The sequence below is a fragment of the Bison bison genome, unplaced genomic scaffold (assembly GCF_000754665.1).
Source record: "Bison bison bison isolate TAMUID 2011002044 unplaced genomic scaffold, Bison_UMD1.0 scf7180017864263, whole genome shotgun sequence".
Taxonomy (NCBI): Eukaryota; Metazoa; Chordata; class Mammalia; order Artiodactyla; family Bovidae; genus Bison; species Bison bison.
This window is the reverse complement of record NW_011494835.1, coordinates 8,318,108-8,336,778: the sequence shown is the minus strand read 5'-3', so window position 1 is coordinate 8,336,778 and position 18,671 is coordinate 8,318,108. Positions and strand designations below refer to the sequence as shown.

Below are 18,671 nucleotides of genomic sequence, written 5' to 3'. Positions count from 1 at the left end.
TCTATATTGGTAAATCATTATTTTGGTTGTTAATGAAAACTGATCATCTGTTGTTTGCATGTACGTCTAAGCTACTATGGTTATAATCACTATGTTCTGCCTTGGATTTGAGCTGGTCATAAATGTTAAGAGATTCCTAGTGGGTCTAGGAGTACTTCGTGTACTTCAAGCAGATTTGAACTGCTCTGAATAGATAATTACCTTGGGACAACAAAGAACTCTTGAGGCAGATCTGGTTTGAGAATGAAACCCCTCCAGACATTGTTAACCTAGACCAGCCACTATCTAAATTCTTAGGTGCAAGGTAGCTTGATTTTTATATCAAGTAGTTTATTTTTAACTTCATTAGAAACACAGTATAATTTCCAGAAATTGGTTTTTATCTTTAAGCTTTTTTTCTTAAGAATGAGCACACACACATAACAGATTGAGAAATTTTGAATAGCTGATTTTGAAATGGATTGCCATTCCTATATGATCTCACTGAGTAATATCAGTCCTCATAATAGTTTGTCAGTTTCATGATAACTCTGCTGCTAGAGCTTGCTTCTAGTAACACTTTAGTAGATGACAGCTCTGTTTTACAGACATAATTAGTAGCATTTATACTTTTAATTAGAGGCTTGTTAAGGGCCTGTCACTAATCCCTGCTGGTTAAAATAAATGGGACCCAATTTAAATGGTTGTTTATTGCTTAACCACCACATTGTTGTTGCGGTTTTTTAAGTGACTGGCTGAGAAAGTAGATTAGAGTCTTATTTTTAAAATAAATATCTTCAGAAATGCAACATGACCCAACAGAGATATTAACTGGGCTTACATTTCTTCCTGTTAGAAACTTGACAATGAAAGAAAATTGTGTGAACTGGAGAAAAAAAGAAATTAGAAGTTGACAGGTTCATCATTACTCTGCTATGCATGTTACATAACAACAGAAGAGAAATATTAGCATATAGTTGTTAGATTTTGATTAATTATAAAATATAATTTTGTTTAAATTTTTATTTCCAAAAATATCCTCTAAAAATTGACATAACTGACTGTGTGCTGTTCATACACCAGAGGATTATTAAGAAGTTCCAGGTACAAGTTTAATGTGGGAGCATAGCTATGACCATAAGTTACAGTAAGAAATTTGATACTTTTTAAAGTAAGTATTCCTCTAGATAACAGATTTAAGATGAATTTGGGGCAAATAAAAAATAAGCAGAAGAGAAAGTGTCCATGAATATTTCTTCCTTTTTAGAATTGTACTCTTAAAGTATCTATTAATAATAATAACAACAATATATTTCTGAAACTAGGTGCTATTTTGGGTCTACAGTGCTAATAAGTAAAGTTGTAAAAGCAAGTAAAAACTTTAGTTCTTATTCTCCTCCTCCTCCTTCTCCTTTTATAACATGCAGTTAAGAAAATAGTGATAAATTAGGATAATGAAAGTTAATGAAAAATTGTTTTGGTTTATGGTCGAGGCTATCAGCAAGACAAATATGATCCCATTCACTTTTGTATACTTATTTCATGAAATATTTAGAAGGGTTGTAATAGTACTTTTGGACAGCGGTGTACTCTTCAAATAGCAAGCCATTGTAAACATTTTAATAAGTGTTAATAATACGTAAATATTTAATTAAGGAAAGTTATTTATGTAATTGTGAATGTTTATTTTTTTAATTAACCATATCTCTTATTTTCAGAATTTATGCGAATTCCATGTGTGGATGCTGGATTGATTTCACCACTGGTGCAGCTGCTAAATAGCAAAGACCAGGAAGTGCTGCTTCAAACGGGCAGGGCTCTAGGAAACATATGTTATGATAGCCGTAAGTGTTGACATAACAGTGGTACACTTACAAACTTTTAAGAGTCATGACTTTTGTAATAATTCTGCGTTGAGTGTTAGCACTCTCTCTTCTAGCCGAAGACATTAACGTGGGGGCAGTATGACTTAGTTCTGCTTATGAAACTGAATTGATGGAAATTTGGGCCATAGTATTCTAAACTAAGACTTATCCGACATGAATTCTTTTTTTGTGTGTGTGATTTCACAAATGATATTGTCAGAAGAAAGTAAGTAAATTTCTAAGTTTTGGAGCTTTTAATTTTAGGGAAAAAATATTTTTTCAGTTAGGCTTTATGAACTACCATCTCTGGATGAGAATGCTTCTGAACACATTTTTTAGTTTCTAAGTCTATCCAAATACATTTTAATTCCTTGCAATTCAGTAAAGCCATTCATAAAAACCATTATCTTTCAAGAGCTAGATTGGTTTATTGCATCTTGCATTGACTCCATTCCTATTTGTCATAATGTCATTGTCATCCTCACCACTTTATACAATATTACTGTTCCTACTAGGCAAAGAGAAAGCAAGAACTTGGGTATGAGGATAGATATTGCAAAATTTTTACATTTTCTACCTTTTCTTCCCATATATATGCAAACGAAATACAGAAGAAAAATCTTGAGTATAGTCAATTTAATTAGACTTATCCTGATTTTCCTTTGATTTCTATTTTCTGAAACAAAAACACATTTTTAAACACTCACTTTTAGCATCTCCTAAGAATTTATTTAATTCAATAAAGTCACAAACATATTTATGATAAAAGAAAGATACAAAAAAAAGATTGAAACCATAGGTTTCAGTTGTAACTTCTCTGTAGCAGTAGAGATAAGGCTAGTCTCATTTATTCTTTCCTTACTTTTTCTGAAATATCATGTTATAGCTGAGGACATAGATATCTTTTATTTTGAATTTTAATTGGAGAATTTGAGTCCCCAATATTGCTTATAGATTGATCTTACTTTGCCTTCATTCCAGTTCTTACTTATCCTAGGGTATTAGCTTTGTTTACAGAATCTATGTTTATGACTTTATGCTTTCACATTCAGAGTTTTTATTAAACACCTTAGTTTATAATACTACCTTTCAACAATGAATGTGTATTTTATATGATTAATTCTAACAATATGCATTTAATAGACCTGCAGAATAATAGGTAAAGGTTGATTGCAGCTATTTGGAGCATAATCATTACTCTTTTTATTCTTCTGTGTTTGTTACTAGATTTTAAGGCTATCAAGTGTTCTTTAATCTTTGTTCAGTTTAGATAGTCTTGAATTATGCATTGCTTGAACATCATAGGAATTAATCTGTTTTGAGTACGCTTGTTCTAGAGTTTCACTTAACATTGGCACAATGGAAGAAATACCCATAGTGATCTATTGTCTCATCTTGCTATGATTTTTATGGGCATAGAGTAATTTTACTTTCTGTGTACTCCAAAGAACCTTGAAGTTAGGGTAATAAATGTCTAGTTAATAAGATTATCATTTTTGATGAAACTGAAGTCCATTATAATTAATTCTGTTTGTCATATCCGTTTACTCTGTTCTTACGAGGTATACTGTCTATAAAGTCTGTGGCTATACTTCAGGCTATAAAGTTAATTTTTTTGTTTCATTTATTTGTGAATATAACCACTTTATTTGCATTTAATTCAATGAAAATTATAGCTGAATAGAAAATTAAGCATAGTGAATACAGACTAATTTTTATAGTTTTAGATCTTCTTTAAGGAAAATGAAGTTAGTAGTCTTAAAATGAATAAATACAAAAATTTATTTCTTTACAGTTTATCACTGTGAATCATGTGGTAAAATGTGTTCACTGTGCTATGTTATCTTAAGCATATAACTTCCATAATACTATATGCTTTTTTATCCTTTTATTTGAAATTAAATCTCTGTAAACTTATCAGTGGTTCTCCAGAATAGTTGTAGGAAGAGTAGGCCCCTTTAATTATAAGAATGACAACAAAGTCTAGAAATGTGATGCTGTGTGGTTGATTTTTTAATTTAATTAAAATCCAATGACATTTTATGACAATTGGGAGTTTGAAAGAACTAAGAAATTAGATTTATCTTTTTAAAGAGTATTGAATAACTTCTATTTTAATGAATTAATTAACCTTCTTCCTTCTTAATAGTGTAATACTTCATTCCTAAAAGGAGAATAGACAACTATAAATGACAGCCTTGTATAGTAAAGGAATGTTCTTCTTACAAATAACATGTGATTTAAAATTTACATGTGTATTTTATCAAACTTAGCCATAGGACTGGTCAGTTTTTTCTTGTTTTACAAGTGTATTCCAAATGAATAATCTTTTAATGTGGGTTTATTTAGAATTTTATTGGGCCTACAATACATATTAAACTCAATGTATGAATAAAGTAACATAGAAAATTCAGTATTAGAGATAAAAGCTTAAGCAATGTGTGCATATTTATAGATTTTTATTTGATAGTTAAAACATAAGGCATTTGCTAGCATATTTCAGTTAAAAGTTTTTTCTTTTTTAAAGAAGAGCTATAACTGTAAAAAAGAATTACACTTACCACAAAATTCATGGCCATCTTTTGAAAAAAGTAGGTCAGATTTCAGTTTTACCAGTTTTGACAGTGCCCATTTTAGGAGCTCTTCCTAATGGAAGGAAACTGTCTTATATAATGCTAACATCAGGTAATAGACTGATATAACGGCTAAATGGGACAGAGTGAGGCTTTGTTGCTGATGAACTTTTTGAATCCCAGTCTCTCTCTTGAATCCCAGTCTCTCTCTTGGATGTAGAGATGAAAGAGTCACTGAGTGGGAACATTTTTCATTTAAAATGCTTAGTCTTTTTCTTGTGCTTCTAGAGAACTGCCAAAGCATTTATGGATTTCTCTTTTCAAGTATACAAACAGACTTCTGATATAAGCAACATTTTTTAAAATTCTTTTACCTGTAACTTTGCCAAAAATACTCTTTTTATAAGAAGTTTAACACCTTTTAGATCAAAGAAGAGAAAAAAATTATATTTTAATTTGGAAAGAAGTCAGCAAAGCTTTGATGGGATATGCTAGGGGGTGTGATTTTAAATAAAGAAAAGTAATCTTGAATCTCAGAAATTCATACCTTTGGCTTATTTAATTACACATTTCTCTCAAAAGTGTTATGGAAAAAAATGAACTCTTTCTTCTTAACTGGCCATCTTTGTGGTATTTCCTTCTTGTAATGATTAGTTTTGTGTATATATCTTTGTATGTTTAAAATTGCTCATATACCTAAATGGTCTTACAGTATTAAAGAGCTTCATGTTGAATTCCCACCAGTGTTTATAATTTGCAGGGATAAATTAGAGACTAGAGTCTCAACTTTCTGTTTGTAGATTTTACTGCTTGAGGTCAGTAAATAATCGATATTGGAAATACTGGTTAAAAAAGTTATTTAGTAGAGGCTAAAATAATATGATTGCATGAAATTAAATATTTGCACCTTTTGTATACCAGAGAAAGAATAATATGCAATTCAAATTATGCGTGCGTGCATGCGTACTCAGTCATGTCCGGCTCTTTGCAACCCTTGGACTGTAGCCCACCCGGTTCCTCTGTCCATGGGATTTTCCAGGCACTAATACTGGAGTGTGTTGCCATTTCCCAGAGGGTCTTCTCAACCCAGGGACCGAACCTGCATCTCCTATATGTCTTGCATATAATACATATTAAAATTAAGTAAATATACCTCTTTATAGAAATAAAATTAATGCTTGTGATTATATAATTAGTCCTATTATTAGAAATGTGCACACTTAAGAAGCTTGTGTTATATGCTATCTTATTTGATGTAAAGAAACTTAAATTCTTGCTCACTGAACATGTACCAAACTGAGGTAGTAATCTGGAGAAGGAAATGGCAACCCACGGGGAAATCCCATGAGCAGAGGAGCCTGGCAGGAGTCCGTGGGGTCGCAAAGAGTTGGACACGACTGAAGCGACTTAGCTGCAGCAGCAGAAGTGGTAATCAGGCTTGCTGAAGCTAGTATTTATGAAGTGAGAACTAAATATTGTTTATTTCAATGACTTCAAGAAGTATAAAAAGGAAAGGGTGCCCAAGTATTCAATACATGTGTGGACCTATTTGTATGTTAGTGATTCTAACTGTGCTATACTATTTCTGTATAAGGAATAAAGAAAAAATCTGTTATTCTAACTGAAAATGCTGAAAAATAGCAGTAACTCTGTAATATTTTATAATGTAAATTGGTTAGATAAGAATAATACAAACATGCTTTGAAATGTCTAAATAGTTAGGGTATATTTACAGCAGTTATATTCAACATGGAACTACTAATATTTATGTCTTGCATTTAAAATACATTTTTATTTCACTGATATAAATTAGGTTAAATATTTGATTATTTTATTAAAGTGTTTGCAGGTCTATATGTTTGTCCTACTTTTTTTTTTTTGGTATTCAGTTTTAGAGTAGAATTATCAAACAACAAGTTTTAAAATAAGACTTTTCAGCTTTTATCAATTATGTTATATTTTTAATGAATTTATTATCAAAGTGCATCATGTATTTAAGAAGAAATAACTGTAGGCAGCTGTTAGTTTTAAGAGACAGTGGTTATGGCTATTATCACATGAAAATCCTCCATTGTAAAGATGTCCTAAATATATAGTAGTTAGAGATAGATAATGTTTTGTTATACTGTCATAAGCTCTATAAAAGGTCCATGCCATTAAAGAGTTTTAAATATGGTGGAGAAAATAAACTGCATAAAGGAATAAACTTGTGGACAGTTACAGAGTACACGCTAAATATGTGGTTTTTTATCAGAATGAAGATCAATGGATGAATGGAGTAGTGATTGGAGCCTTTTTTTAGAAATTAAGCAAATAGTGCATTGTTTATAAAATATAGTTTATTTTTAAGTTAAGATTATAAAAAAGTAAAATTTTAATATGCTCTCTGGAAGGGAAATATTACAGATTGATAAGATTTCCAGATGTACCATTTACTAAGTTGTCATTTGATCTTTCTGAATTTTAGTTTCCTCATTGGAAAAGTGGGCTGTTGAATGGATTAAACGAGGTTTATATAATAGATGTACAATATAAATTATGAACTGCTGTGCAAAGGGAATATGTAGCATTTGCATATAGTCATTTGTCTTGTTCAGTTTGGGCTGCTATAACAAAATACCATTGACTGAGTGGCTTAAACAACCAGTGTTTATTTCTCAGTTTTGGAGGCTGGGAAATCTACATAGGATCAAGGCAGCAGTAGATTCAGTATCTGGTGAGGACACTCCTGGTTTTCCCATGGCCTTTTTTTCCCTGTATCTTCACAGAGAAAGGAGAGAGAGAGAAAGCAAACTCCTGTCTCTTCATGCAGGCCTTACCTGAATGACCTAATTACCTCCTAATATCATTTCAGGGGTTGGAATATCAGTTATATGAATTTTAGGGGGACTCAAACATTCATTCAATAACATTATTTCTAAAAAGTATGCTGTGACATATGTACACTAATGTACATAGGATATTTAAAATAAAGATAAAAAGAACAGAAGCTGCATAAAGACAGGCAAAGATAAATCTAGTAAGAATCAGGGATAATATGCTTACTGTAAGGAACACTAGTTCCATTTGAGCTTCTCATTTGCCAAGGGGAAAAACTTGATATACTATATAATTTTTTAGCTGTGCTAAAGAGAAATTTTGTAGGTCTTCAAACAGAAAACTGTTGAGACAAATGCAAGAAGAGATTTATCATCAGGATATCATTAGCTCCCTAGATGATTCTGTACATATTCCTCTTAAAATATGCAGACAACACCTTCAATAACAGTTCTACAAAAGTTGCTTAAATAGTTTTCATGTGATTATTTCTTGGACCAAATCTTTAATAGAATCTAATAAATAATATGGAGTACTTTAGCAAAAGTAGTTCTGTTTAGACAGTATAGCCCAAATGTGTTGTTTTTTGGTAGTTGAACTTGATTCAAGTATACAACTTAAAATTTTCAAGAAGTTTTGACTTAAATATATTTCCTAGCTTATTTTAAACCATAATACATTTCTACTTTGGATTCACTATACCTATTCAGTTTCTTTGTTTGTGTAATGTATCAAAGTTCTATTTTCTGAGACCAAAAAATAACTTAATCTGTGATTTTTAAGCCTGTTATTGATTTGGTAAAATTTGATTTAAGTGATAGTTACTACTTAAGAATGCCACATTAATGGCATGGTTTAAACCATTAATTAATGGTTTCATGAATGTGATAAAATTGCTTTAAACCATATGTGCCTACACACAGCACAAATGCATATAAAAACTGATGAAATCTAAATAAGGTCTGTAGATTGTCAGTTTCCTGGTTGGTATATTGTATTAGAGTTGTATAAATGTTACCAAAGACAAGCTGGATGGAGGGTACATGGGACACGTCTACTAATTTTTTTTTGGTAGCTTTCTATGAGTCTCTATTTCAAAATTAAAACTTTAAAAACACCACATTTCTGAGAGACACACATAATCTCTTCTTTGGGAAATGACCTTGTTTCTTTCAGCCCTACTTGAGGGAATGGGAAGAAAAAATGTACATAATTATGAACTTAAATACATATACACAGACATGTAAAAGTTTAAAGTATGATCTGCAACAATAATTGTTTTTACTAGTTTTGTGTAGTTAAAGTAGAGGGAAAAATTGCCTCTAATTTTTCTCCCTCCAAATTTGACTTTCAGGAAAAAAATTAAAAATTGACAGCCCCAGAATAAAATTTAGGGAGAGACAGTTCATACTTTTGGAACCTTGATCAGAGCAGATAATCTAGAGGTTCTTCTTTCTATGCATCCTCTAGGGATAAGTTAGATATTAGCATTCCTAAGTCTCAGGAGAATTTCTATGTTGGACCAGAAGCCTCGGGTGAGATCTCTGGTCAGGATCAGCCTGTAAGTAATATATAATTTACCTTTGTTCTAGAAAAGCCAATGCAAATAATGTGAGAGGGAAAATAGTTTTGCTGATACTCATTTCTGTTTAATTGTTCAAGTGTGTCTCCTATGTGTAAAGAAGTTCTAGTGCATTCGAGGTAATGAATCATGTATATCAGTAAGTAAAAACAGGATCCAGTGATGGTGCTATAAGAGGATACACAATAGAGGTCTAGGAGGGAACTTATTTGTATTGGGGCTCTTCCAGTGGTGTTAGTAGAGGAGGAAGCAGTTAATCTGCATGGTATTTGGACATGTGGAGAAAGGATTCAGATTTTTCAGGAGCACAGAAAAGCATTTGAAAAGGTACATAATAGAGTAGAGAGATATATCTGGAACCCATGTACAGTGGGGAGCCATGGAAGTATTTGAACAAAAAAGTTGTGTTCAAATTGATCACATAGAAAGTTAATTTGAAAAAGATGTATCTTATATGGGCAGTTGTTATTAACAGAAAGGATGCATCTGAAACACTTAGGGAACTTTTTCAAAATATGTCTTCTTGGCTACACCCTAGAATCAGTAAATCAGAATCTTTGAGACTATAATCTAACCTATCATTGATACTCCTGCAAATATTCCTTAGATGATTCTCATGCACATTTGTACTTAAAAACCACTGAACAGTAGACTAGATGAAAAATAACCAGTTGGAAGGTTATTGTTCTTTTCAAGCTTAAAGAGTAAATGAAAGAATAGAAAGAGAAGGATGCATGTGTGTATGTATAAGAACCCAAGAAAGTATCAGGTAAGAAGGAGTCCATGAGTCCCAAATTCAGATCTGAATAACACCAACAGAAGCAGATCTCAACCAGGTGGATATGTTTCGAGATGGGTTGAATTTGAAGTGGTGTTATCATCTTCAGGTGACAGAGCTTTGAAATTCACTCACGTAAAAGTGATGGTTGACCAATGGGAATAGAAGAAATGTTTAAAGGTGAGCATGAGGCAAACAGCTCAAATTAGAGTGTAGAAGAAATGAAGGAGCTTGTGAGGAAACGCTGAAAGATTTGAGGAAAACAAATTTCATGTCATGGGTTCCCAGGAGTTGAGTAGTAAGCTCTGTCAAGCACTGCCAAGGAAAAAAAATGTAGCTGAATTTTGATGATTTAATTAACAGACATTCATATTTTTAAAAACATCTCTAAGTTGAATCTTCCAGAGAAAGAAATAGAATTTCAAGGGCTATGGTGAGCAGTGAGGAAATGAAACAAAGATGTTAAGTTCCTAGAAATTGAGAAAAGAAAAGACAGTAATGCTCTGTGGGAAGGGCAGCCTTGTGAGAGTAATTAAAGCAGTGGAAACAGGAACTTATTTGTTGGGCTAGGACCCAATGCACAAGGACAGAGTAAATTTCCTAGAGTGGATGATTGTTGGAAAAACATCATAGATAAAGAAGAAATGAAATCTTTGGTGTTAGAATGGGAAAGGACTTTCTGCCTTAGAGAAAAAGGACCAAATAGGTGAAACTATTTAAAAAAAAAAAAAAATGTTTACGGTAGTACAGAGGGCAGTCGAAATGTCTTTCTGGCATGGCCTTCATCTTCCCAGTAAAGTTAGAAGTCAAAGCTAATTATTAAATAAAAGTTACTGGTAAAGTGATGGTAAGAAACTTTGGTGTGGGGGAAGAGTTGAGAATTGGAACTGTGAGGAATATTTTAAATAGTCATAAGGATATGATTTTTAACTAAGCAAATGGTAGTGAAGGTTTACTTAGAGATCTTGATTTTGCATCCATTTATTGATGTGTGTTTTGCACTTAAAATGTGTGTAGGCTATGGAGCTGTCTTATACTGGAATGTGTGAACAGGAAAGAGCCACTAAAAATAGCTTGCAATTGGCATTTTCAGTTCCATAGAAGGATTCTGTGGAACTCCTATGAAATCCTGTGGAATCCAGTTTGTATTGGAAAGGGAAGAGAAGTCAGATGGCAGAGAGATCAAGAAAGCATTATAGTAGGCCAGATGTGATGTGGTAAATACAGGAGCAGAAAGAATGAAATTAAATTACAAAGTACAGTTGGATTATCATTAATTTGGTTGGTTCTTATAAAGTATCCACCAGGTGTAAGCAGTGTTAAATATTATTTAATAACCTTTCAGTTTATGGACTTCCCTGGTGTCTCAGTGGTAAAGAATCCACCTGCAGTGCAGGAGCTGCAGGGGACACGGGTTTGATCCCTGGATCAGGAAGATCCCCTGGAAGAGGTCATGGCAACCCACTCCAGTATTCTTCTCAGGAAAATCCCATGGACAGAGGAGTCTGGTGGGCTGCAGTTCATAGGGTTGCAAAAGAGGACACGACTGAAGAACCTAACACAGAGTTTATACTTTGAGGAACCATGATTTTTACATTTTTGTGCTTGGTATTACATCCAAATACATTTTGTTTATTAAAATGGTATTTAAAAATCTAAGAGTCTATGAATTTTTACCATAATCAAACTTACAGGGCAAAGAACATATTAAATACGCTGCTTTTTTCCAATGCTTGATTGGTTTCCAAGTACTATGTTATAAAAAAGTAAATGCCTGTTGAAGAGATAGAGTAGTAGTTTTCAGGTAGTTGGCATCAGTTTTATAGATAGGCAGGTAAGTGGAGGCAACATAGAGGGAGTCTTCACGTGGCAAAAGTATTAAATGATTTTTTTTTTAGCTCAATAGGAAGTCATTTGTGGTTGCCAAATTTTAAAAAAAAAGCATTTTTTTTTTGTCCCTTGGATACCAGATTCTCTCCTTGCCTCTAAGTCAAAACCTAAATGGCCTTTGAAATTTGACTTTCCTGATTAGCAAGTCTTTAAAAGGGTAGGAAAATTCTAAATATGATGCAAAAGGAAGATATTTGGTTTTTCTTGTTGTTGCTGTTTAGATCTGTTTTTCCCCCTTACCTTTACTACTCTGAGTTCACTTGTTAAAGGTCAAGTCTATGTATAGACACATTAAACATAAAATCTCTAGTCTACTTTTACCACCATGTCAATATGTATTATCCTCTGCTCTTAATTGTATTCTGTTTTAATCTTTCTATTTTTCTTCTTTGTAACCAAGCTAAAGTACTGAAAACTTTCTCTGTTTTTAATCAAACTTATCTTTGCTGCAAGTTGGGAGTATTTCCCATGATTGGGAAGCAATAATAAAAGATAAGTACTTTTTAAAGGTGAACAGTTCATATTCTTCTTGATGAGTGGAATAATGTACCTTTTGAGAAAATGTGCTGTTATCAATTCACATTAAATTCTAAATTTTAACTACATTTACATATGCACACATGTACATAGAGTTGTATATATATATAGTCTAGTGTAGTTTTTTAACTATGAAATAACTTGATACAAAAGCCTCTCATTTAAAATAGTTGGAATAAAATTTAGTTTTGATCTTGAGCAGTTAAACTAAAAAATTGGAGCAATATATTATTTACCTTGTTACCTGAATGCTGTTCAGAAGAGACTTAAGGTAAATTTATTAAATGATTGAGTTTAATTAATAATTTATAATATATAGATAGTCTTTTGCTGATAAATGTAGAAATGTAAAGCTATAGTAAATAGAGTACTTCATTGATTTCTTTAGCAAATACAGTGTGATTTGCAGATGCTCTACTATTATCTAAAGGCTTTTTTAAAAAATTAGAGTTGTCAAGAATTTTGACTGACATGAAAAATCTATTGCTCTGTAGAAATTAATACTGATAACAGTGGGCACACCAAAGCTGTCCATCAAATGTCTCACTGTGACCTAATTTTAAGCTGCGTCTGTGGAATTAGTGTTTTCCTTTCCTGATCATATGCTATAAATGTAAATATATAAATCTATTTGAAATTATCCTACGTTAAATAAAGGCAATGTTTAAATCTGAATATAGTACTCTGCCACAGAATTGCAAGCTTTATATTTCCTTTTGATATATGGGTATTTATTGGTCATGATGTTTTTTTCTTCATGACTTACTTTTTAATTTCACTGACATAATATTTATAGTTTTTGCTTTTATATCTAATCTTTCATGCATTTTACCTGCACCTGGAGGGTGAATAATTGTTTTTTGGGGATTTCAGCAAAGATGTTGATGAATTTAAAGTTTTCATTAGAATGCTTAAAACATATTTGACTATGTCTAAGGTACATAATAGAAATTGGGGAAAATGTAAGCATCAGAACTTAATTTTCTTCCTTCGTAGATTTCATAAGTGTCTTTTGACTTGATCTTGAAAAACAATGTAAGGGTGTCTATTTACCAGTATTCTGCTCCAGGAAAGTAAAATATCACTAGGCGTTGGAGAAGACTCTTGAGAGTCCCTTGGACTGCAAGGAGATCCAACCAGTCTATTTTGAAGGAGATCAGCCCTGGGATTTCTTTGGAAGGAATGATGCTAAAGCTGAAACTCCAGTACTTTGGCCACCTCATGCGAAGAGTTGACTCATTGGAAAAGACTCTGATGCTGGGAGGGACTGGGGACAAGAGGAGAAGGGGATGACAGAGGATGAGATGGCTGGATGGCATCACTGACTCGATGGACGTGAGTCTGAGTGAACTCCGGGAGATGGTGATGGACAGGGAGGCCTGGCGTGCTGCGATTCCTGGGGTCACAAAGAGTCGGACACGACTGAACTGAACTGAGGCAAAAGTAAAAGGCAGTATATTTAAGAAGCATACAGAAAACCCTGTATAGTTATGCATATCATAGCCAATATGTCTGACTTAAAAAATAATGATACAACTCATTAATTTACATCATGACTGTCAACTCTTTGGAAGATGTTGGGAATCAGAAAATAGGAGCAAGAACTCCTTATCTTTGTGGATCTTGTAAAGGAGGAGATAGATAATAAACGAGTAAATACTACAAAAAGAAGGTATTTACAGTGATCATTGGTATCAAGAAAATAAACAAGAAGATATAATGGAGAGTATCTGGAGATGAAGTTCTCTTGTTATTTGAGCTGAAGTCTGAAAAATGAGAATAAGCCATTTAAAGAGAAGGGGAAGAGTGTTCCCTGGAGACGTATAGCAATTACAAACCCCTGAGTGAGGAAAGAACTTGGTGTGGTCAAACCACGTGAAAGAGAGCAAGGTATATGAACTGTGGTGAATAGGGAGAGTGTTGTTTAATAAAGTGGAAGAAAAAAATAAGACCTAGATTACAGAGAGCTTTGCGGGTCATTCGAGAGTAATGAGAAAATATCCAAGGGAATCTGATACAGATTTTAAAAACATCACTCTTGAAGCTGCATGAAAAGTGGGTTGAGAAGAATGGAAGACTTAAGAAAGGGAGCCTGGAGACCAATTATAAGACTTGTAGTAGTCCAGGCAAGAGATAATGGTGACTTGAATTAGGGTTGTAGTAGTGAAGCTGAGAGGCATCAGACGAATTTGAGAAGTATTTAGAGTGGTGGTTGAATCAGGAATAAGGGTAAGGGAGAAATGATCTGGGGCTTGAGCAACTGGCCAGAGGGTAGGGCCGTTTACTGGTATGGAAAGAACGAGTCCATTTTGTTACATTTTTCTGAATTTTGTCATTGCTGCTTGTTTTTGTTTTGTTGGTGGCAGTAATAAGTCTAAGATTCTTAAGAGAGAGATGCAAGAGGAAATGGCAGTTGGGCAGTTTCCGTATCTTTATATTCTTACACACTTTGAGGATAAACATACAAAAAGTTTAAACTCTCATGTTTAGTAAAATATTCAGATGTTACTTGGATAGAATATGTAGATTGAAGGAACCATGATAAATTAGAAAATTTAAGGGAATAAACCTGCTTAGAATTTATAATTTTTTTTAAATAGAAGGGATTTTGGAAGTCATCTAATCCATCTCCTCTAAATTTTACAGATAAGGAAACTGAGGCCTCAGAGTTCACATGACTTTTGAGGATCAACAGCTAACTGGGTGATAGTGTTGATCTAAAATTATGTCTCTGGTTTATTTTCTCAAAGTAATGCAATTGAAGGAATTACCACTTTCATAAATACCTAAATATTTCATGAAATAATTTTATGCTTCAATATTAATAGTTCAGCCCTTAGATTCCAGATATAGGAATTTGTTGTAAGAATTTTGCTAAAAGCTAATCTTAAATGAATATTTTGTTTAATCTAAGTCAAAAATAAACTTTATCTAATTTGAAAGAAGTCAGCAATCAATGCAAAGAAATAGAGGAAAACAACAGAATGGGAAAGACTAGAGATCTCTTCAAGAAAATTAGAGATACCAAGGGAACATTTCATGCAAAGATGGGCTCAATAAAGGACAGAAATGGTATGGACCTAACAGAAGCAGAAGACAATAGAAGAGGTGGCAAGAATACACAGAAGAACTGTACAAAAAAGATCTTCACGACCCAGATAATCACGATGGTGTGATCACTGACTTAGAGCCAGACATCCTGGAGTGTGAAGTCAAGTGGGCCTTAAAAAGCATCACTATGAACAAATCTAGTGGAGGTGATGGAATTCCAGTTGAGCTATTTGAAATCCTGAAAGATGATGCTGTGAAAGTGCTGCACTCAGTCTGCCAGCGAATTTGGAAAACTCAGCAGTGGCCACAGAACTGGGAAGGTCAGTTTTCATTCCAATCCCAAAGAAAGGCAATGCCAAAGAATGCTCAAACTACCGCACAATTGCACTCATCTCACACGCTAGTAAAGTAATGCTCAAAATTCTCCAAGCCAGGCATCAGCAATACATGAACCGTGAACTTCCAGATGTTCAAACTGGTTTTAGAAAAGCAGAGGAACCAGAGATCAAATTGCCAACATCTGCTGAATCGTTAAAAAAGCAAGAGAGTTCCAAAAAAACATCTATTTCTGCTTTATTGACTATGCCAAAGCCTTTGACTGTGTAGATCACAATAAACTGTGGAAAATTCTGAAAGAGATGGAAATCCCAGACCACCTGACCTGCCTCTTGAGAAACCTATATGCAGGTCAGGAAGCAACAGTTAGAACTGGACGTGGAACAACAGACTGGTTCCAAATAGGAAAAGGAGTATGTCAAGGCTGTATATTGTCACCCTGCTCATTTAACTTATATGCAGAGCACATCATGAGAAACGCTGGGCTGGAGGAAGCACAAGCTGGAATCAAGATTGCCGGGAGAAATATCAATCACCTCAGATATGCAGATGACACCACCCTTATGGCAGAAGGTGAAGAGGAACTAATAGCCTCTTGATGAAAGTGAGAGAGAAGAGTGAAAAAGTTGGCTTAAAGCTTAACATTCAGAAAACTAACATCATGGCATCTGGTCCCATCACTTCATGGGAAATAGATGGGGAAACAGTGGAAACAGTGTCGGACTTTATTTTTTGGGGCTCCAAAATCACTGCAGATGGTGACTGCAGCCATGAAATTAAAAGACTGTTACTCCTTGGAAGGAAAGTTATGACCAACCTAGATAGCATATTAAAAAGCAGAAACATTACTTTGCCAACAAAGGTCCATCTAGTCAAGGCTATGGTTTTTCCAGTAGTCATGTATGGATGTGAGAGTTGGACTGTGAAGAAAGCTGAGTGCCGAAGAACTGATGCTTTTGAACTGTGGTGTTGGAGAAGACTCTTGAAAGTCCCTTGGACTGCAAGGAGATCCAACCAGTCCATTCTGAAGGAGGTCAGCCCTGGGATTTCTTAGGAAGGAATGATGCTAAAGCTGAAAATCCAGTACTTTGGCCACCTCACGCGAAGAGTTGACTCATTGGAAAAGACTCTGATGCTGGGAGAGATTGGGGGCAGGAAGAAAAGGGGACGACAGAGGATGAGATGGCTGGATGGCATCACTGACTCGATGGACATGAGTCTGAGTGAACTCCAGGAGTTGGTGATGGACAGGGAGGCCTGGCATGCTGCAATTCATGGGGTTGCAGAGTGGGACCCAACTGAGCGACTGAACTGAACTACTCCTTGGAAGGAAAGTTATGACCAACCTAGACAGCATATTCAAAAGCAGAGACATTACTTTGCCAACAAAGATCTGTCTAGTCAACGCTATGGTTTTTCCAGTGGTCATATATAGATGTGAGAGTTGGACTGTGAAGAAAGCTGAGCTCTGAAGAATTGATGCTTTTGAACTGTGGTATTGGAGAAGACTCTTGAGAGTCTTCTATATTATTAAGTCTATATTATTAAGTAATTAAAATCCTATAGTATATAATTGCTTGAGAAATATTATTGTTAGTAATCTGAAAAATAATTTCTGTGAGATGTGTAAAGTCTGAGTATATAGTATAGGCTTACATAATGCCAAGTAATGTCAAATTATTCCTTTTTTTAAGATGAGACTTGAATATTTTACACTGTTTATGTAGATCAGTGTGTTAGTTTCTTGGGAATACTATAACAAAGTACCACAAACATGGTTTAGAACAACAGGAGTTTGTTTTACAGTTGTAGAGGCTGTAACTTCAAAATCAAGATGTCAGGCAGGACCATGCTCCCTTTTAACCTGTAGGCAGAGACTTTTTTTTCTTTTTCTTTTTTTTTGCCTCTTTCTAGCTTCTGGTGGCATCTGGAGTCCTTGGCTTGTGGCCCAAACTCCAGTCTCTGCTTCTGTCATCACATGCTCTTCACAAATGTCTTTTCCATTTGTGTTTTCGTATCTTCTCATGGCATTCTCCTGTCTGCATCTCTCTCTTCTTATAAGACTAATAGTCGTATTGGATTAAGGACCCACGGAAATGTGACCTCATCTTAACTGTCTGCAATGACCCTATTTCTCAATAAGGTCTGAGGTACTGGGGGTTAGGACTTGAAAATACATTTTTGCAAGACCAAATTGACCCATGCTGCTGCTGCTGCTGCTGCTAAGTCACGTCAGTCGTGTCTGACTCCGTGTGACCTCATAGACAGCAGCCCACCAGGCTCCCGTCCCTGGGATTCTCCAGGCAAGCATACTGGAGTGGGTTGTCATTTCCTTCTCCAGTGCAGGAAAGTGAAAAGTGAAAGTGAAGTCGCTCAGTCGTGTCCGACTCTTAGCTACCCCATGGACTGCAGCCCACCAGGCTCCTCCGTCCATGGGATTTTCCAGGCATGAGTACTGGAGTGGGGTGCCATTGCCTTCTCCGAATTGACCCATAAAGAGCAGAAATAATGTCTGTATTTCAAAGACATACTCTTTTATCAGTAGCATTATCTCAGATAAAGATATTAAACTAATGAATCTAAAAGACAGTCTAAGAATATACTCATGAATAAATCTGTGTGTCATAAATTTGTTTTTTATAGGAAGAAACTTGGCATTTGATTACTTTTCAATTCAGGTAAATTTAAAGATAGCAGCTGACTTTTTAAAATCATATTTTAATGAAAATATTTACAAACTTTATCATATTTACTCCTTATTTGTAGCATTATTCATACAGAATTCTGGCAGACTTTAGAAATTCAGTCTTTTTTTTTTTTAACTCAGCTGTGAAATAGTTTGGAGATTTTGAGTAATACTTTTCATTTAGTCATCTAAGACATCTGAATTTCATAACACATGTTGCTGATATTCACTGAAAATGAATGGGCACTTTTTGGCCTCTTTGAAGCTTAAAATCTAGGGTTCTAATCTCAGTTATAGTTTGTTATTGACTAAAAAAGGCTCAGAATAGTATTTGTGCCCCTGCATTTAAAATGAGTCTGATTTGTGTTGTTTGTTTTAAAATCTTTGTTCACTATATTTTATACACGTTCAGATTGTCTTGTAACAAAGTATTTGTTCATAGAGGCTTAAAGGTGGCATAGTAGTGGAGTCTGAAGGAAAAAACTTGAGAAACATGATTAAAATAAATGTTACTGTGATGTCTTTGTCTTTTACAAACCAATGCTAGTAAAGACTTGTGTTATAATTGTTTTGAATT

The 18,671-nt window shown here is 34.2% G+C and overlaps 1 protein-coding gene across 2 annotated transcripts in view; it reads left to right on the top strand.

Annotated features, from left to right (window-relative positions):
• Positions 1 to 18,671, top strand: part of RAP1GDS1 (RAP1, GTP-GDP dissociation stimulator 1) — a 149,925-nt gene that overhangs the window by 77,583 nt on the left and 53,671 nt on the right. For both annotated transcript variants that reach the window (XM_010848323.1, XM_010848322.1), the window contains exon 4: positions 1,698 to 1,823. In XM_010848323.1, coding sequence (XP_010846625.1) covers positions 1,698 to 1,823 — 126 coding nt within the window. The remainder of the gene's footprint in view (positions 1 to 1,697; positions 1,824 to 18,671) is intronic.